The sequence below is a fragment of the Cyphomyrmex costatus genome, unplaced genomic scaffold (assembly GCF_001594065.2).
Source record: "Cyphomyrmex costatus isolate MS0001 unplaced genomic scaffold, Ccosl1.0 scaffold112, whole genome shotgun sequence".
Classification (NCBI taxonomy): Eukaryota; Metazoa; Arthropoda; class Insecta; order Hymenoptera; family Formicidae; genus Cyphomyrmex; species Cyphomyrmex costatus.
In genome coordinates, this window is record NW_017275086.1 from 3,122,855 (window position 1) to 3,143,474 (window position 20,620).

The window sequence follows — 20,620 nt, forward strand, 5'->3', positions numbered from 1 at the left end:
CGGTGGAGTGAGGAGTGGTATACATGGGTACCAAATGTCTCAAAAGTCTTGCTCTTCTGCAACGATACACGCGTGTCCGCAGCGACGTCAGTCCGACCCGTCCGAAGATTGCCAAATTTAAGTAATAAACTGACAGATCATAAATTCTCTGATACCAAATTTGAAACAACGATAACGACGACGACGACGACGACAACGGCGACGACGGCGGCGGCGACGACGACGACGACGACGACGACAACGACGACGACGACGACGACGACGAAGACGGCAGCAGCAGTGGCGACGACAACGACGAAAGGAGCAACACTGACGTCGGCGATCACGTCTTCCTCGCGCACAGAGTTGGACCGAAGGAGACCAACTATGATTCTGGATTCATGACTTCCACCCACATCGACCCGCAAACGGCAGCGACTTAAAGGAATCCGACTTATGAAGCGAAAACAAAGCGAGAAGACTGCTGACGCTGATTTCGACTGTAACTGAAGAGGCACTAAAGAGAGTTTAAGGGCTGACAAGAACCACCTTCTGTGAAAATCGAGCTCCCAAACGTTGTATCACCGTTGCTTCGAGGATCCAAAAAAATTAGAATCTCTCGTCCCTCTTTCTTTTATCCCTTTCTATCTCTCTTCATCCCTCTTTCGTCTTTTTCTCTCCTTTTCTCTAACGTTCTCCCTCATTTCAATGTCTCACTTCCGCGCAGAGGATCGATCGATATTTCGTCCCGACGGCGGCTATTAACGACACGCGTACTTTCATTCGCCTCCCTCTCTCGCTCCGTTTTTCGCGCTACGATTGCTTCCAAACATAACGTTAAGTGCGCCAACCCTTTTGCAACCACCCGGTCGCTTCTTCCATCAATGTCGGATAACGCGAGTTAAAATTCCGCGTCGTATCCCTTAACCCTGTTAACAGCGTAGCTCTGTAGCACGTGACCCATTGGTTTCCTCGTAGCGTCGTTCGTCAGCCGGCGCTCGATTTTTATCGGGACGCCTACGTGCCACCCACTCCATTTCGCGAATAGGACCTGTCCTGTCCTATCCCGTATATATATATATATATATATATATATACGCGGTCGCGTATGCGTCCGCAAACAGTCAATAAAGAGTACTATCGGAGCACATACGTATCAAAAAGAAGAAACCAACGGAACTCGAACAAGAAATCATTCCCTTCGTCGCCGGGAAGGGGTGTATGCGTAATATTAAGAAACAAATTGTTGCTGGTTACTTCTCGAGGAGGGAGAGACCGATCTCAGTATTTTTTCGGACGCCATAGTGCGGACGCTGGTTAACATTACGAATAAATAGTGAAGAAATAACTATACTGTTGATACTGTTGTTATATTGTTATATTAACTTTATTGTTATCCCCGTTATTGCTGTACGTCCGCTGCTCATCCGCTCCCGCTGAAGTCGATGAACAGTGTGGCGGTCTATAGTGGTATAGTGATATCAGTGAGGGGTACGTGAGCCCGAGACGGTATATAGATAACGATAAGCGTGCTTCTGCCCAATTGTGTGGAAAAGGAGAGAAATTGAAGGGAAGGAAACCGGAATTCCCTTTAATTCTAGGCTTTATACGAATATCTATTAAACGGTGAGACCGGGATCCGTGTGTGTACGCGGGAGAAAGGAAATAAACAGGAAGCGGAGAAGAGAAGTGCGTTGGGGTCGCGCACCGGGTGAGCTTGGCAAACAAACACGAAGAGTGTGCTAAAGATCTCAATTAAGTACACCACCCGCTGGGAGGAGTGATCGATTCCATTGTGTACCCATCGAGACCCACAGGAGAATGGTAGTCGAGACCGGAAGAAATGGGCACGAGCTGGCTCCCTTGAATAACCACCGTCAACCCGGCCACAACGTGACGATCGTGGCGACAGCAAGTCAAAATGTTGCTGGTCAGGAAACGAAGGAGGAGAACAGAGCGGCGTGGAGCGGGAAAATGCAATTTTTTCTCAGTATTATTGGATACAGCGTTGGTCTGGGCAATATCTGGAGGTTTCCTTATCTGTGCCAACAGAACGGAGGTGGTAAGTGTTAATGGGGTTCGATATATGGGATAACGATAATTGTCTTTTTATCGTTGCATGAACTGTATTGTAACTTTTCTTTATTTTCACCAAACGTTAAATATATATTTATTTTACTTTAAATGCAACTAGTGTACACCAATTCAGCCACAAAAGACATAACTTGTAATCGTGATGCGCAGATGCAAACACAAATAAAGTGATATTAAATGTATCATTTTTAATTAACGAAAATGAAAATTGGAACGTAATTCGAATGTAAGAGAAAATTATAATAATTGAAATTTATATATATTCGCAAATATAAAACAATTATTTTAACGTTTATGCCTGCTTGTTATAATTAGTAAGCTATATGTTTTTATTTTTACGACCTTTGTGTAGCGCAGGCGACACTATGGGATGTTCTTGAACCATGTGAGTGTCAACGGATAGCTAGATAAATTCTCTAGCTTCCCATATATAGTACAAGCACATCTATATAATGTCTACATACATATAGAGATATACGTATATCCTTTATGTAGCAACCGCGTTGATGCAGCGTAAAATATAGTAACGTGTTTTTTTTTTCACGTATATGTGCGTATAAAATAGAGCAGCAGGATCTACACTGCTTACAAGATTATATTTGTTCAAAGAAAATATTGATAATAAATTAAATAGAGTATCGATAAAAGTTATTTACCTTTCAAATTATGAATTCCACACAAAATTAGAAGTTATCAAATTTCTGCATATTAAACAAATGATTTTGCTAAAGTATTGCTAAAAATTTAGTTATAAATACAGATCTGAAAATTATTTTATTAGACATCGAAATATTTATGCAAGATTATCAAGTACTACAATATCAAAATTTTTGCAGCATTGTTCGTCATGAATTGAGTATACATTATAATTATACATATACGTTAAATATTAATACATGTACATTAAAATAATTTATTGATGCAAGGAAATTATTTTCAGATCTGTATTTAATTTTGAAATACTTGAGCAAAATCGTTCTTCGTTTCTTCGCACGTTGGGGAATCCTTAAAAACTTTATGTAGCACTTAATTAAAGAAAGTATAAAGTTTCTTTTTTATCAGAGAAAGGTTTGAATAAGTTAAACTTTCGAGAAATGTAAAACATGTTTAGTCAAATTAATTATTTATATCGGGTTGCTCGATACGCGACAAGTGTTGATGGATGTCAGTGTGTATACCGTAAAGTTGCATGCAGCATGGGAAATAGTTTATGCAACTTACGGTCGCCAGTACACCCTACGTTGGATGTAAAGCGAAAAAGAGCAAGGACAAGGCTGTTCGATATGAGGGCAGTGGAACCAGTATGGCTATACTAGTCAACGAGTATTTTCAGGTATCCCACAGTTCCACGCCGCGGTTAAATATAACTACGACGAAATATTTCGCGTGCTCCCATCTTTAGAGACGCATTTTCCTATCGATTATTTTCAGCAATTTATACTCGCAGCAGATATTACAAAACTTTCGTGATATATTGTAGTTATTTTCGAACTAACCTAAGATATCATTTCTTTTCTTCTTATTTCTTTGGAGTTTCATCTAATATACGTACATAATAAAACATACTCGGTATTGCAGCAAACAGAAAAATTAATGTACTAAATCACGCTCGGTAAAATATTGTAATTTATGATGAATAGTGCGCGCGCGACTTATTCAATTTTCATTAAACTTCTTCAGTTCCGTTCAAATTTAACTGATCCGAATTTATTTGATGTTTTTGTTTTTAGAACACGATAATTTTTAGTTTTCAGAAAGCCTCTATAAATTACGTTAATTCTCATTATTTTAAATTTTTATAGACTACTTTTATCAATTACATTCTTAATCTATGTTTTACTTCTACAACAAATATCGTATTAATTCTCTCCTTTCATAATAAATTTTCTTCTTCTAACAGATTTTTATAATAAATCGTGACTCTGCTTTAATTAGCCGTTCCTCGTTTAATTTAATCAAAATCGACGGCGTATCTGCTTCATGCTTCTAGCGTATATAATTTTTTTATGAAATGCATTTTTACATGAAAAAGTTGCGGGTATGTATAAAGTAGCTGGTATATGAAAGACATATTTGCACAAGAGTCTATAGACTCTCTCTCGTTCAGTAAGTGGAAGTTAATGAATGCTCGAGAGAAAACATGAGCATTATATTTATAATTACATCGTGTACATATACCTATTGTAAAAAAAAATGTACGCTACAAAAATATTTCTAATCTACACTGCAATTCAGATTATTAATTTAATATCTATTAAACATTTAATGCATCAAAAATGTCGCGATAAGTAAAATAAAGTAATACAGAATTAATCAATATGCGAAAAAGACGTAGGTATGTTATTCATCGAGATAAAGATAGTTCAAGGTTACATCTGATTTAATTTAACATAACGTGAAAGGTCGACCAACTGCAACTACTAGACATACATAATAAAGCATCAGTAGCAATGTGGCACTTTGTTGAGTGTGAAATATGAACGCGCGTATGCAGACAACGTAATGTTGCAATGTGGACAGATTTTTTCAAGCAAGAACTTTTCGGATGGAAAATAAGTTCGTTAAAGAGCCCGTGAAATTTCACTCGTCCATTCTGAATTATTTTAAGCTCGCCATTTAGGAAGGTACAGCCCTTATTAATCACGAATGAACGAGCACGGCGCTATTTGATATATGTCTATTTTCGCATAGGTAGGTCACGAGAAGTGTACGGGTGGCCCTCGCGTGATTATAACGCCGGAGTTTATGCACGCCGAAATCATATCGGTTAGCAACTGCGCAGATCGAGTTTCCAATTACGAGATTATCGTGCTGTTCTAAAGTCTACCTTACGTTGCCATAGGGTAATACTTTCGCCTAAAAGTACCAGGCACCCCACTTACGATCGAGATCCAGAATTAAACAGCGCCGTGATTTCGCTGGTTTCAATTTCAGATGCAGATACACGCGATACCCGAGGAGTATCTTCCGACCATAAACTCATTTTTAAAAGGCGTAGTTTTAAGATAAGGAAGCTTTTATTTATTGTTAGATATCAAAAGAGCAATGGTAACTCAACATTTTGAATTAGAAAACATTGTGTTATAACTTCCATGTGCGTCAAAACATAAATCAATCTGTTAATTTCAAAGTAAATAATGTTAATTAAATTAACAACATATTAAGTAGAGCAGTAATGACGACTCATAAAAATGATTAAAAATAATTCAAATTGAATATAATTTGATTATATTTAACAGTGTAGAAGTTTCTGGGTTAATCGTTTTACTATATAATAAACATAAAATTGTAATTACAAATGCATTAATTGCAGATTGACATGAAACTGTTACCGACTATCACTGGCACAAGAAGTTATGCATAACTGTAGGTCAATGTCGGCGAATGTCTTGAATCCCATGATTTTAGTCCCACGTGGATACGCACACCTTTAAGTTAAACGAGTTAGGGGCTCGACTTTCAATGGAAATTTCCTCGTTGCGCCGTACCGCGTCCGCTTCCACGTCCGCGTTGCTGAACGCCCATCGATCGATCCATACCACTGTATAACAGAAAGCACGCGACGACCTAACATCTGCCGCCGTGTGGTTCGCGGCTCTAACATAATAACGGCTTTAAACACAGAGAGCTTGGGTTACGAGCCGTTTAGGTGTTAAATGACACATCAATTACCGCAGCTTCGTATTAGAAAGCTCGCGAAAATTGTAATCGAGATCAATGTCGATGCACTCCTTTCTTTGCACGTTCCAATTTGTTCGACTACACTTATCAAAATTTTAGTTTTTATTTCTGTAATCCTTCGCCGGCAATACTAAACTTTAAAAGCACCATTGATTTTTTCATTGTGAATTCTGATGGATAAATTTGAATTTTTTTAAAATAAGTAAAATGTAAGACTTTTATAATAATAATAAATTATATAATAATATATAATAATAATAACAATAAAAACACTTTCAAAAATAAAATTTTTCAGATTTTTATACAGTTCGAAACAGTATACGAAAAAAACAATTTTTTAAATAAATCGTTCAAAAATTTAGATAGATATAGGTAGAAAGTAATTTTGTTGAACTATTAAAATAATTATGTAAAATGCTTAAGCATATATGATGAATAATGTTACAAAAAGTTTATTATTCTAGCAACTAATTTGAACGTAACTTTTTTGATAATCCAACAAAATTACTTTAATAACTTATTTCTAGATCTATATCCAGCTGAATTTGCAGATATATTATACTTCAGCAAAAAATTTTTCCGTGTATAAAAATCTGCACTGAAATTCCAAGATCGAAGTGGAAGGGTGAAAAGTTTATATACTGCCAACGGGGAGGATAAATAGTAAATCAAATATCAACGTTAATATTTGAAACGCTACAATCTGCATATAAATTAATCACTAAACTGAAAAGTACCTCTGTCATCTTTCTTATACTATAACTATTACGTACATATAATATCATCGCTTGTGCGTCTTAACGTTTTCCAACCTACAATTTTTCCCTCTTATGTACTAGTTTGTGTATGAATACCAAAAAAATCGTTGAAGTAGTAGAGCGGCTGAACGGGTTAGGACTTAGGTTACTCGATCAATACAAGGCGTTTCAGCTCTCTCTACGACCACGAAAGTAGACATCTAAAGGCAAAGAGAGAGAAGACCTTGTCAGAGACCGGGGATGCAAAAAAGCGGATGAAATTAGTAAAGTGATATTGTAAAGTAGAGAAGAATAAAAAATATTTACTTGATTCTATTAATAAATTTAAGAGACACATGCGAGTACAATAAAAACTAGAGAGGGGGTATATTTATAATATACTGAACATCTATAATACCAAAATAAAAAATGTTTTGTAGTAATATTTGTACACGTGTATATGTTTCAGGTGCCTTCCTCATTCCCTTTTTCGTGATGCTTATCCTGGAGGGTGTACCCCTTTTCCTGATCGAATTGGGTCTCGGACAACGTATGCGGCAGGGTGCCCTGGGTGTATGGAACACAATACACCCTTGGCTAGGCGGTATAGGGATCGCGTCGTGTATAGTGACATTTTTCGTTGCGCTTTACTACAACGTAATTATTACCTGGTGCGTCTACTACCTCTTCAACTCGGTCGAGGTAAGCAGATCGATAAGTAACACCGATTGACGCCATGGTAATCTGCGTCGAGACATCTTAAGTGACTCTCCCTCTTCACTGTTCTATAATTTAGACTTAAATAGGTAATGAAAGATGTCGTTTACGATGACACGAAGTGTTTAAAATCTGTCAGTCTTGTAATAAAAATTATATTTTTATTAAGATAATATATAGATTAAAGAAAAATGAAAAAAAAATTAAGAAATTTTTTAACCGTAATCAAAAATTAAAAGAATTTAGTATTTAACAATAATTATTAATAACGTCCTCGTATATACATATATGTATGTTAACCCTAATTGGTATTCGCTCCGAAATTTTGTTAACTGATATTTGTGTAAATTAATAACTTTACTTAAAGTTTTTACAATTGATTTTTTTTTTTATTGTGAAGGTCAAAATCCGAGAAATACGATTATGTAACTTAAAATATTGTAAAATCGTGAATAATTTTTATTAAAAAATTTTTTACAGCGTTTAGTGAGTAATGATTCACCAAATCCACGAATACAAATTAGGGTTAATATTTTTTGTAAATTTACGAACTATTAATGAGATTTATCTTTTTTCATGTTTCAATTAGGCTATCACGATCAAATTTGGCGTAAGTACCAATTTCTTGTAAGTAATAAGTAATATGCTTTATGCTGCTATAGTTAGAGACATTATTATATATACATAAATTGTAAAAGGGACCTATAATATGTAAATTTCATTACAATATCGGTCTCTCAATTCAGTGCTCAAAGTGCCGCTTCAGCTTTTACAACGCAATAACAGCATGTATGCCCGTTAAAGCGTATATTGATGATCTATTTGCATATTCTGGCGCAATTCAGGAATCACTGCCGTGGGCAAAATGCCCGGAATTGGACGGGAAACCGGTCGAGGAATGTGTCAGGAGTTCGGAGACCGCGTATTTTTGGTACAGGACTACTTTGGATGCGGCACCGTCCATTGAGGACGGCCAAGGACTCAAATGGTGGATCGTACTTTGTCTTTTGCTCAGCTGGATTGTCGTGTTTTTCATCGTCATGAAAGGAATACAATCGTCCGGCAAAGTAAGCTGAGATAGATAAGGGCATATATTATGAAACTGATCTAAATGGATTCTGATCGAAATTGTTCGATTATTCCCTAGTTTTCTATTGTGTTATCTAGATTTCTATCGTGTTATTTGAGGAAAACGAAATAATTTTGATCGGAATCCATTTTGATGAGTTCCATAATACATGCCTAGACCCGATTCCCTCGATGTCAATTAATATTAGAATTAATAGTAAGAATACCAATGTTATTTTATTTATTTAAAGGATCAAACGAAAAGATTACTATGAAAATAAAGAAAATAATGAAAAATCAAATGGTTAATTAGTATAATTATTAAAACCTCAAAAAATTTAGAATCCTATCTTTTACACAAAAAATATAATATTTGCCTAATAAATAAAAACAATTACGACAGTGATTGCTTTAATGTTGTCCATTTCTATCAATATGGATTAACTTTGATCTTGATTTAATTTACTCTTTTTCTAATTATTAACACTAGAAGAAAATAAAAAGTAAGTTGATTTAAAGTTAATCAATATTAGTAGAAATAGACAATTTCAGTTGTGCTGAAGAGATTGACTTCGTAGTGCTTTCTATTGTCATCACGATGACAAATTATCTTTTCTTCCAGGTAGTATATTTTACGTCCATGTTCCCGTATCTCGTGCTAACCATCTTTTTCATCCGCGGAATAACATTGAGAGGTGCAAGCGCCGGACTGGCGCACATGTACACGCCAAAGGTGACGATCGATTTCAGTCAGGGTTGATTTAATGGAAGAAAGCGAAATGCCGGACATTAGATATTTACTTAATTCTTTTCGTTGAAGGTCGAGAAATTGTTGGAGCCCACGGTCTGGCTTGATGCGGCGACCCAGGTCTTCTATAGTTTCGGGCTGGCGTTCGGCTCCCTGATCGCATTTGGCAGCTACAATACTCCTGACAACCACTGCGTGAGGGACGTGATCCTGGTGAGCGTGTGCAACGCGTTTACTGCCATTTACGCGAGCGTTGTCATTTTCGCCATTTTGGGGTTCAAGGCAATGTCAAACGTGGACAAGTGCGTCGTCAGGTAATGCGACCGCAAGCGCGGCCATCGTTTCTAAATTCGCCATCGCGCGAAGAGGGTAGTGAGAAAAAAAACGTCCACGGCTGCGGAGATGTGTCTTTAAACGACCATGATAGCTGTTGCCGCTTGTTCGAGATAGAAGATAGGCGTATCGACGCTTTTACTAGTTGCACTATTAATGTATATAATAACGCATGTTAGCAGAAGTTGTAATTAAATTAAATTGTGAACAAAATTACATTATTAATATATGTATATGACAGTTTATCCTAATAATGCTTTAAAATTAAACTGTAAAAATCAGTCACTTTATTAATGCACACTTGAAGATACATTACAATTTAATTTAATTAGATTCCTTGTGTCAGACGTGTCGATGGTTGAGCATTTAGAAACGGGAGGGACCGAGTCATAATGGGACGGGAGGAGGGAGGGGGGGAGGTGGGGACGGGATATACTGATCGTTGGCGAAGAAGAACAGAGGGACACAGAAGATATGTTAAATCGCTTTTATTTTAGTGCGAGGGATACCCTGATACAAAATGGGCTATTGGCTAATTCGACCTCGTTCAGCCTCGAGGACTACGAACTCTTCATGAGCAACTCTTACAACTCTTCAATGAACCTCACTATGAAATCGTGCAGTCTTAGCAAGGAATTGGATAACGTGAGTAATGATAGTTCCATAAATTCGTTTGACGTATGATTGTGAAATAATTAAGTGATAATCCTTTTCGCATAGGCTGCCGAGGGCACCGGACTGGCTTTCATCATCTTTACACAGGCAATCGTCGAATTGCCAGGTGCTCCGTTTTGGTCTTGCATTTTCTTCATGATGCTTCTTGCTCTCGGCTTGGGTTCGCAAATCGGACTACTCGAGGGTATGCTCTGCGTAATTTTCGAAATAGATCTCTTCAAGAGAATAAAGAAGCAATATATGACAGGTGAGCATGATTTATCGACGGCGATAAAAACCATTGCATTGATAAAAGTTCTTTAAGATGTTTTTATATTTCAGCAGTGAAAAAATATAAATTGTTATAAAGTATTGTTTTTGTATGAATATTACTTAACATTTTTTTTTTCTATTATTTATAAACCTTTCTCAGCAAACATAACTAACAAATCTGATTAATAAGTCGGAAATTAATCAATAATATATATAATGTGTTGTTAATAATAGTGATTTGAATTTAAATTAAAAATTATTTATGATAATTATCTACGTAAAAAATAAGATGACTATTCTCAAGTTAATCAAATTATTTATGGCTCTCTTTCTAAGAAATTTATTGAATTTTTAATCAAATAACATTGGTAAAAAAAATATATTTTCAACATAATTAAATGTCATTTTTGTTATTTTTATGTCATAGCAAAGAACTATTTTTTTTTAGTTGTGACGATTTCGATATTTTTTTTTTAATTATCCCTTTTTAAGTTATGACAATTTTTACTTACAATTGCAGGAGTTGTTTGCGTTATATGCTTCTTCGTGGGGCTCATCTTCTGTACTGGCGCTGGAGAATATTGGTTGAAGATGTTTGATAGTTTCGCCGGCACCATCGGTCTCGTTATAGTCGCTCTGATGGAAATGATCTCTGTGATTTTCATATACGGTCATGAAAAGTAAGTTGAGCGTTTCACGACCAAAATTTTCTTCTCCGAATGGAATATAGATTAACGGATTAATTGCGCAAATGTTGTGTAGGTTTACAAAGGATATCGAAGAAATGACCGGATATAAACCTGGGGCTTATTGGCAAGTCACGTGGCGGTTTCTCGCTCCCATAATAATGGTTTGCATCCTTCTGTTTAGCATCATTTCCATGTTCATCAAGAAACCACAATATTCGGCATGGAATGCGGCAACGGTAAGATTATACACTTCGAGATACGAAAAATGTGTTAAATTTAACATAAATTCTAAATATGTAAATTGTATAATTAAAATATATAATGTTTCATATATAATCGTAATAATATCATGGTAAGAATATTTCGGCTTTATTCTTAGGGTGAGGCAGTGCCCACGAGTTATCCTGGCTGGGTGCTGGGCATCGCCGTCATCATCATTTTGGCAGGAATCGCTCCGATTCCGATCGTTTTCCTTTTACGTCGATTCCAATTGGTGAAACTCGATGTAGATATACATCAAGGCAGTATTCGACGTATCGATACTACCGTTTCTACCAAGGAGATGATGGCCGACGTTGACGTGAGTATAATAATAGTTTGCCATTGCAATCGTAGTCATATGTATTTATACGTAGAAACCCCAATGAGTTACTGTGAAAGATATGTAATAAGGAAGTTTTATGCAAAAAAAATATTGTCCGCAAAAATAGCGTTTGTGGTTTGTGATCGTTCGTGATGGAATGTGTATAAAATTCGCGATAGACAGTCCACTGGACGACTTGAAATGAACGAACGCACGTTGCCTCTTCCCAGCTAATTGTTTTGATCAAGAGTAGTACTGTCCCTTTCCTTAAAAGAAACCCTTGTGGATGTAACGAAGTAGTGCAGCAAAAACCTTGTAACCATTGAAAGAATTTTGTTAAAAATAACGATACATTACAACTTCTTAAAATTACTTTTTAAACTGGTTTGTCTTATATATTAATGAAAAATCTCATTAAATTTGACCTTTGACCCTTTTCAACAGATTTGATTTATAGTCCTTGAGTTAAATTTACATTTTGTTACTTTTAATTTCTATTTGTGTTTCAAAATTAATATATTTCTGTAGAAGTTTACTACGCTGCACTACTTAATAATTATTTCGGACAAGTAGCGTTGTACATATCCCTCCAAGATAGCCCGTTCAAACGAAGTAGCTTAATTAGCACACCACGGGCTAACGGATGTCATGCCATTTGATCAACAGTGTGGCCTTGCGCAATTAAAACAGACTCGTAAATCGTGATGTTGCTTATGTCGGTTTCCACCGAGTTGTTGCGCAAGCTGTTTCTCATGGTGAGCCAATTAAGTGTGTACGTGACTCGCTTTAGGTAAATCACAATTGAACGTACGATCTGCAGTTGTAGGTAAGCATCCATTCTGTCTGTGGTAACGTCGATTATTCGATATCCCCGTAGCTACGTTACACGTGAGTTCGCAGTATCAATTTTTGAAAATGCATCCTCTGTCTGTTACTTCTAGTGCATTCATTGTCACATGTCTCTACACGATATCAACCTCTATAAATATCGTGATGTTAGTTTCTGTCTCTTGACTTTCTGTCTCTCCTTTTTACCACGCGGTAAATTGTATTTATTCAGTTTAAAGTTGCGATTTAACTGCACGATTTAATAAGGATGCTATGCCGATACATTTGAATGAATCTAATGCATTCTTTATGATAAAATATGTATATCATTACCATCATCATCGATAGAATGCATGATTAGATCTTCCAAATCTCAGTAAAGTAAAATGAACAAACATTTAATTAAAAAATAAAAGAGACAATAGTATTAAAAATTTTTCTTGGAATTTATTTTTTTTCCATGAAAGCAATTAATATTATTATACGGTCTTTTAAATTTGAGATAATGTCTATATTTTTAAATTTTCTCTATCAAATATCGTACTTCGTAAGAAAAATGATCTATATTTGGCGCAGGTTACAAAATTAATTTTGCAAATTTGAAATAATTATAATATTTTTCTGTCAACTATTACCATAATAAATTATAAAATATAAACCTACGTTTCATAATGCGATAAATCAGCATGCTTGCTTTGGTAAGTATGATAGGTAAGACCTACTCCGAAGTTTTTGATCTAATTAGCATGTCAAATATATGACGATCCACAATTCTCATCAGGATTCACGTTATGCTTCACCAGGAATGAAACTTTACCAGAAATACTCATGTATATAAAGTGAGTCTTAAATGAATGTTTCAACGTTTTATCATGGGATGAAATACTGACTGTAACATCTAAGAAAGTGTGAAAATCATGTATGAGAGAGAGAGAGAGAGAGTGAAATAATTACCTCCTAAGGTAAAATTTTGAGGCATTCATTAAGATTTATTCTGTATATAGGATAATATTAATGGGTTGAGAATTAGAAGTGATCTGCCAATTATCAAATTGTATATTCACATAGATCGTTCTAGATTCTTGTTCAGCTAGCTTTTTCGCACCATGTAGAAGTAAAAAAGCAAACAGTTTAGAAATAGAAGCTATTTAAGAATTCTCGATCACGTACTACAAGTTTATAATTTACGGGAATCGGAAGCTTACAAACAAGTTCTGTTTAGAAGTGTGCTATTTGTTTCTTCTATTTTTGTACAGAGATGAATGCAGACGGAACTTAAACAACAATTTATGCAAAATCTAGATCACTTATGATACTGAACCTTTCGGATGAGACTCAATGCAACTTTAACGATTGAAATTGACATGCTCCTTTCTTTACATGCAGTTTTCAGAGTTAAAAAGATAATTCTTATATTACTAACCAGTCTGCAAACTACGATTGAAAAGAGTGATTCTTTCATTGTTATTTTTACTATAAGAGTCAAGATCGTGGCCTCTTAGCTGATTTATAATATCACATTACATATTAATAAATATTTAATACGTTATAAATTTGTTGTTTTTAGCTTGATGAGTATCACGATCGACTCGAGGACTTCCCGGAAGAAGATGAAGATATTAACAGCGATGATGATATAAATACCGCACCGACTATGAATAAAATAGCTAACAAAGCGATGAAGGGTAGAGCCTTCAAAATGGAAGTAATGAACTTTTAGAAACGCATAATCGGCGAAATCTCTTCCATTTGTTTGTGAGTACGGTAATAGATATCAGATATATAAAGACACAACTACTTTAATTATGATCAGAATTTTAGTGTAAATTTATTCTTCATATTATTACATAAAGAAGTATACACACAAACGAAGTATTTGTTTTGTCGTTTGGTCATTAATTATCAAGAAATTAAATTTTAATGAAGACAAAGATGTATATTGTCTCATATAGGAGAGACCATATAGGGGCTCCATGGATCACGGGATACCATGAGTTATTATGAAGTTTTCGTGATGAAATTGGACAATATAAATTCTTTTATATTCTTTCAGAAAACACAATAAAAATGGTTGGAAAATATAAAAAAAGGTCGTCTAAGGGTACATATGTGTTTAACCCATGGTACCCCGGGCATGGATTATTTCTAAAAATTTCTTTTTCAATTTTTATTTAAAAAAATAAATCAATATTTATGAAAAATACTCAATAAATCTTAAAGTATACATTATCTCTTAATTATATAAAAAAAATTGAGATTAAAAATCTTACATTTTAATGTATTTTTTACCATTTGAATTTTTGTGACTCATGGTGCTTCGGTCTCTTCTACACACATGCTAGATTTCAAAGGAATAATGGTAACCCAATTCCTTAAATAACATTATACTATTTTTAACTGTTATATGTGTTAAAATTTCATTTTTGGTTAATGTTAAAATAAACAACGTATGCACTTAGTAAATAGTCAACTAAATTTGATTCAAATTTAATTCATTTTTTGTTAAATTATTTAACTGTATATTACTTTAGTTAAATTAATGATATTGAGTAGGAATAATGATGACTTATATAGAAATGAATAAAAATACACATTATTATTATCTTATCTCATCTCTGATTGGAAAGACAGTTTGAAGAATCCATTTACCCAAATTCTGAAAAAGAATTAAATTTTCATTTAAATTTTTAACATTGATGTAAAGATTTAAATAAGTTAGTCTTTATATATCTTTAATTATTGATATTTTGGGGCGCTGTGCGTCTTTAAAATTGAATATATTGAGCAAATGAACAGCAAATAAGCAGCGAACATACAAAGTTATTTAAAACTCTTTCTTATGTATTCCGAATAACAACTGATTGTGAGTAACATCGAACGTAAACCGAATACTAAAAATCTATTTGCACTTGTTACGATTTTTAACTCTTTCAAAATTTATCGAAGAAGATCTGCGTTCGTTTATTGTTCATTTTCTCGAAAAAGACAGGGTGCGTCGATCGTTCTTCTCGTATATACATATATACATAAATCTTCGCAATGGGTATAGGGTAAATCATGAATTTATCGTAAATTGAGCTCAATTTGTAAGGTTGCGACATCACTAAAAGCAATATGTATAATTCGAAATACATTTTAGATGTGTAGCGCAAAAGAATGACTAATCGCGTCGCGACGGTTCAGTGTTAAAACTTTACTGTCGCGTATGTCACTTCCAAGTAAAATTCGTGAATCACCAGGTGAAATTACAGTAAACGTATATTGAAAAAAAATATCAAAGAGAATAGAATTCTGGCTTTTAGTGTATCGCGTGATATGGAGACGATCGGACATGGAATCCTTGGTTTCGTCCGTGTCAATTCGATTTTAATTAAGTACGATTTCTTTTATAGATCACTAGTTTAATCTACAAAGAATGGAAGACGGAGAGATTAGACAATAAAATTCAACGTAGTGGAATGGTTAGATCAACATAGCCGATTTGTTTATTGCTTTCTATATGATCCCGGTGTAATGTGTACTTTCGATTCCTCCGAGGTTCTACCTTACGCATGTCATGGCAGTCCAGAATTGATCGATCTTGCTTCCAAAAATATTCTATAAAGAATAGATATCAGATACTAAACGAATTAATTGTTTTCATTAATTTCCTACTTTTAGAAGATAAGAGAGAGATAATATGTTAATCTATATTTATATTGTATTATAAGCCTATTTATGAGTGTTATGATATATGCTTAAGTTTAAACAAAATAAACCTTTTATACGTATGTACAATAATATAATATATTATAGTATATTATATATTAATATATTATAATGTATATTTTATAAAAATATATATTATGTACATATTTTTCTCACATAATTGATTTTAAAAATTGATTACTTTAGTATCTCATAATAAGAAATAAAAAGGAAATACGGTCGATCAAATCTGCATTATCTACAATGATACGTTCGGTATTTAGTTCGATTTAATTTGCATAAATTATCTTTTTAATTGGTAAATGTTAAAACTATGTTATTCAAAGAGGTAATTACTGTAATTCCAAAATTGTTGTTAAAATTATTTTTTTATGTCTACACACAAATATGTGTCATTATAGTTAATTATATAAATGTGAGAAACAACAGCGATTAAATTTTTGTACTGCTAATTTCGATAAGATTATTGGTGCAGGATATTATATAGGTAGGTTATATGACTTGGCATTGTGCGTGTTGCATCAGATACATTATATCTCGCGCTCATTAAAAATGCACACGGAAGCCTATAGCTATTGCAAGATCGACAGATTTTTTTTCGGGAAGTAGCTCCTCGCGCGCGCTGGGCGCTTAGCATCGTTTGGCTGGTCCAGCTATTTTGGGTACGAAAATATATGTCGATTCCATGCTTTGACGGATGATCAACGTGTGGTCGTATATGCCAAGCTCCATCCCTTAAGTTCTTGCCCGTGAGACATAATAATTATATATTGATGTGAAAACGTCAGTCGAATACCGTAATGTCAATAATAAGGAAAAAAATTACGATCTGGAAAATCACGTTCGCCGTGCGAAAGTATTTTTTAACCTAATGCATAATTGAAAAACGCAGATAATAGATACAAGGAATAACAAACTTCGACTTATTAGAAATCGCGTATATCTAAATACTGTTTTTGATAAGTTCAAATGTTTTGTTGCTATTACCTGTACTTTCCAGTTGTATTTTAGGCTTTTCGTTCGCGCAAAGATGCAATCTGAGCATCATATCTCATTTATATTGTATATATTTCAAACTGCGATTGACTAATCGCACGCATCAACGAGAACGTACGTTGCAGTATTGGAATTAATCTAACAGAAGGTCGAATTAGTGATCGGTACCGTACAAGTAGGCGCGTCAAGCTCGCGCTGAGATTGTAACGGAGTTGATATACTACGGAGTTGAATATAAAATAATCGGGAGATCATTATATTAATGACATTACGAATTCAATGAAACGAATGCGTAACGCGTGTGTGCCATTGTAAATAATAATTCGTGGCGTTACGTCACAAATAGCATCTAAATTGATACTTCGTGAGATACCTATTTTTTGAATCGCTTAGAATAGTGACGACATACATCTGCGTATCTATTTAATTTTTTTTTCTCTATTTTCTATGAAAAATCGTATCGTTCTTTTACTTCAAAAGTGATACAACTAAAAAAGCTTGTTTTAAAAACAAGGAAAATTATATATAATTAAAAAAATTACTGATTAATTATATAATATCAGCAAAAAGAATTAAAAACTTATTTTAGAAACATGATCAAATGTCATTTTTGTTATTTTTATTTCGTAATCCTTAAAAAAATCACCTTTTTTGAATTGTAATCATTTTGATTAATTATAAAATTATAACAAGTCCGGAATAATGCATAAAAAAATTATATATAACTCGAAAATTTATATTTAGTTTTATCAGCTGAAATGGCTAAATTCAAAATATAATATACATTTTCTTAAAATTTCGATCATCAAAACTGTCTTAACTTTAAATGATTTCTATAAAAGACTCTTCTATTTATTTAAAACGATGTAAATTAAAACGTATCTCACACACACACACACACACACACACACACACACACACACTCTTGTAGAAGGTATTATAATTTCTTTGAAAACCTTGAGGAAATGACACATTAGCGGACGGACTGTGAAATTAATTTAATTTACTTTCGATTGATAGAGTAAACTTTATCTTATTCGGCAATAACTCGAAAATCATATTTTTTATGTTGTGTTACGTTTGAAGTAAGGAAACAATACTGTCCTTCTTATCATATACGAGGAACGTAAATTTAGAAATTATGTTAGACCATAACTAAGACCGTTGCGCAAATTATTCTTTTTCTATAAATATGAGTTGTACGATAAGCGATAGTTAGTCATTGTTTCAGAACAAGATAACATTGATAAAATGTAAAACACAGAACAAATAGTAAAAACCGGTTTTCTCTAAACGCCATTATTTACACTTGTTTAAATTTTAAGGTCATACCGTCCGAGGTCGTCCTGCATCCCAAATGTAAAAAGATTGTATTGTTTATGTATATTATTAATTTAATTTTAATCATAACTTTATACAGAGCGCCTTACATAGTAATAATATATTTATAGTAACAATGTATTTATTATTCCGAAGATTGAATCAAATTTACTTTTTTTAATGTACTCCGTTTCTTTAGTATTATTAGACAGATAAGTAATTGATACCAGTAAAATGACAATGATTAATGACGTGATTAATTACTATTTAAATTTATCTAAGTTGTAATTAATTATCGGAAGTGCGATAATTAACTTTATGACTCATCGTAATCATGATATTACAAGAAAATTAGCAAATGCAGAAAAGGCGTTACTTTTCCTCATTATGAAAGAATACATTAACCTATTTTCATTTCGTTAAATTTAGTTACAAGTTTTCGTTTAGGAGTAGAGATAATATATTTGTTTTTGTTGCTTGTAAAAATTCACAGAATATAAAGACGTCAATAGAATATATAGGGCACTTTTCAAATTCCATAACTTAAATTATTTAACTCTTAGCCCTCGTTTATATTATTCAGTATAATACATATATTGAATGCATAACTAAATACAAATGAAATTAACGTCAATACTATTTTAGCTCATACAGTTTTATGTTCCTAAATGTCTCAGAAAACTATAAAAATAATTAAACTTAACATTAAATCCAAAAGAGAATCACTCGAAAAAGTTGTAATAAAAAAATAAGAAATCTGTACATATAGTGAGTGCAAAAAGTACAGGGGAAACATCTTTAAAAAAATTGTTACTTTTATGAAGTGGACATTAATTAACAAAGAATAGAACTATACTTTTCAAAACTATTTTATCTAAAAAGATATATGTATAATTAAATAATATTTAACAAAAACATTTATTGGATCATACGTGTGAACACACAACCAATAGAAAATAAAGGTCTTTAATGATTGGATCTTAAGTGCTTAAATAATTCGATACTTATGTTATCATGAAAATTGTGCGCCGAATTAAGTTTTTGAATTTTGAAATGCAATCCCGATAGAATTATAATAGTCATATAATAATTTTGATGTTTATAAGCATTTGGAAAGATTTTAATAATACTGATAAATCTATTATAAAATCTGTGATTAATTTTATTGCAAAAAATATTACCTTGATCAGGAATCTCCCGCTTGTCGGGCGAGTGTTTTCACAAGCTAAAAATAATTTTGCTAATATATATCCACACTGTAAAAAATAAAATGTTAATTTTAACTCAAAGAGTGAATTTTCTGAAACATGCAAAAATGTTAAAATTAACACTTAACGTCTTTGAGTTAAAATTAATATTTTATTGTTTACAGTACAAATATGATGGTACAATAAAATTTTTGTGCCGGATACAGACCTTTAAGAATTTTATTGAGCTTTCATATATACATATAGATTTATAATAAGCGAATATATTAATAAGAAAGTCGAAAAATTCCTTTGCAGTTGTGGATTACTACATTTTTAATTCTGAAATCATAAAGTATCGTAAATTTAATGCGCTTCGTTTATGATTTTAGGTTAAAAATTCTTCCTAACAGAGTTAGGCAAATATTTTAGCGATTCACAGTTGTAAGACACTCTTCGACTTCCTTATCGATATATTTGTTCACCATGAATCACTGTGACACTTCAACAAAACTCTCTATGCGATTAAATATGTGTGAACACGTTCAAGAAAGAAGATTAGCGTGACTAGAGTATTGCTGCATCAACAGTTACAGAAAGAATTTTAACAGTATTTTAAATGTTTCATTGAAGAATTAAAATTAAAATAATACTGATAATATGTGTATAATTTTTTAAACGATTTGTTGCGATCAATTCGTTTTGTTTCAAATAATTTTTGATAACATTTAAACACAATTTATATATGAGAAATGTCCTGAAGCATCTTTAGGGTTTGAGAACGTCCTTTGGATGTCTCTTGGAGATACGCTATATGAGTTATCTTATTTGATTGAAGGGATAATTATTAAGCTAGCAAAATTTCTTTGTGGTCATCTAGCAAAAGTGTTTTTCCATACAAATAAGATATTTTTTTTTATATAAAAATGTCCCCTATACGAATATTTTTTGCATTCACTCTGTGTGTGCGTATGTATGCGAGAGAGAGAGAGAGAGAGAGAGAGAGAGAGAGAGAGAGAGGGATG

General features: G+C 33.3%; 1 protein-coding gene across 1 annotated transcript; it reads left to right on the forward strand.

The window, feature by feature from the left end:
• Positions 1 to 1,800: 1,800 nt before the first annotated feature.
• On the forward strand, positions 1,801 to 14,171 carry LOC108776727 (sodium- and chloride-dependent transporter XTRP3). The gene is made up of 12 exons (XM_018543431.1): positions 1,801 to 2,041; positions 6,961 to 7,193; positions 7,798 to 7,818; positions 8,054 to 8,275; positions 8,899 to 9,009; positions 9,097 to 9,338; positions 9,855 to 10,002; positions 10,078 to 10,279; positions 10,805 to 10,964; positions 11,047 to 11,209; positions 11,353 to 11,553; positions 13,952 to 14,171. The coding sequence occupies exons 1-12, from the start codon at positions 1,801 to 1,803 to the stop codon at positions 14,102 to 14,104; spliced, it is 2,097 nt and encodes a 698-aa protein (XP_018398933.1). The 3' UTR covers positions 14,105 to 14,171.
• Positions 14,172 to 20,620: the final 6,449 nt, after the last annotated feature.

Bases quoted from the DNA above. Each gene is read 5' to 3' on its own strand.
- LOC108776727 (XM_018543431.1), top strand. From the start codon at position 1,801: ATGGTAGTCGAGACCGGAAGAAATGGGCACGAGCTGGCTCCCTTGAAT. The intron at 2,042-6,960 runs GTAAGTGTTAAT...TATATGTTTCAG, and splicing joins GTGCCAACAGAACGGAGGTG to GTGCCTTCCTCATTCCCTTT. The intron at 11,554-13,951 runs GTGAGTATAATA...TGTTGTTTTTAG, and splicing joins AGATGATGGCCGACGTTGAC to CTTGATGAGTATCACGATCG.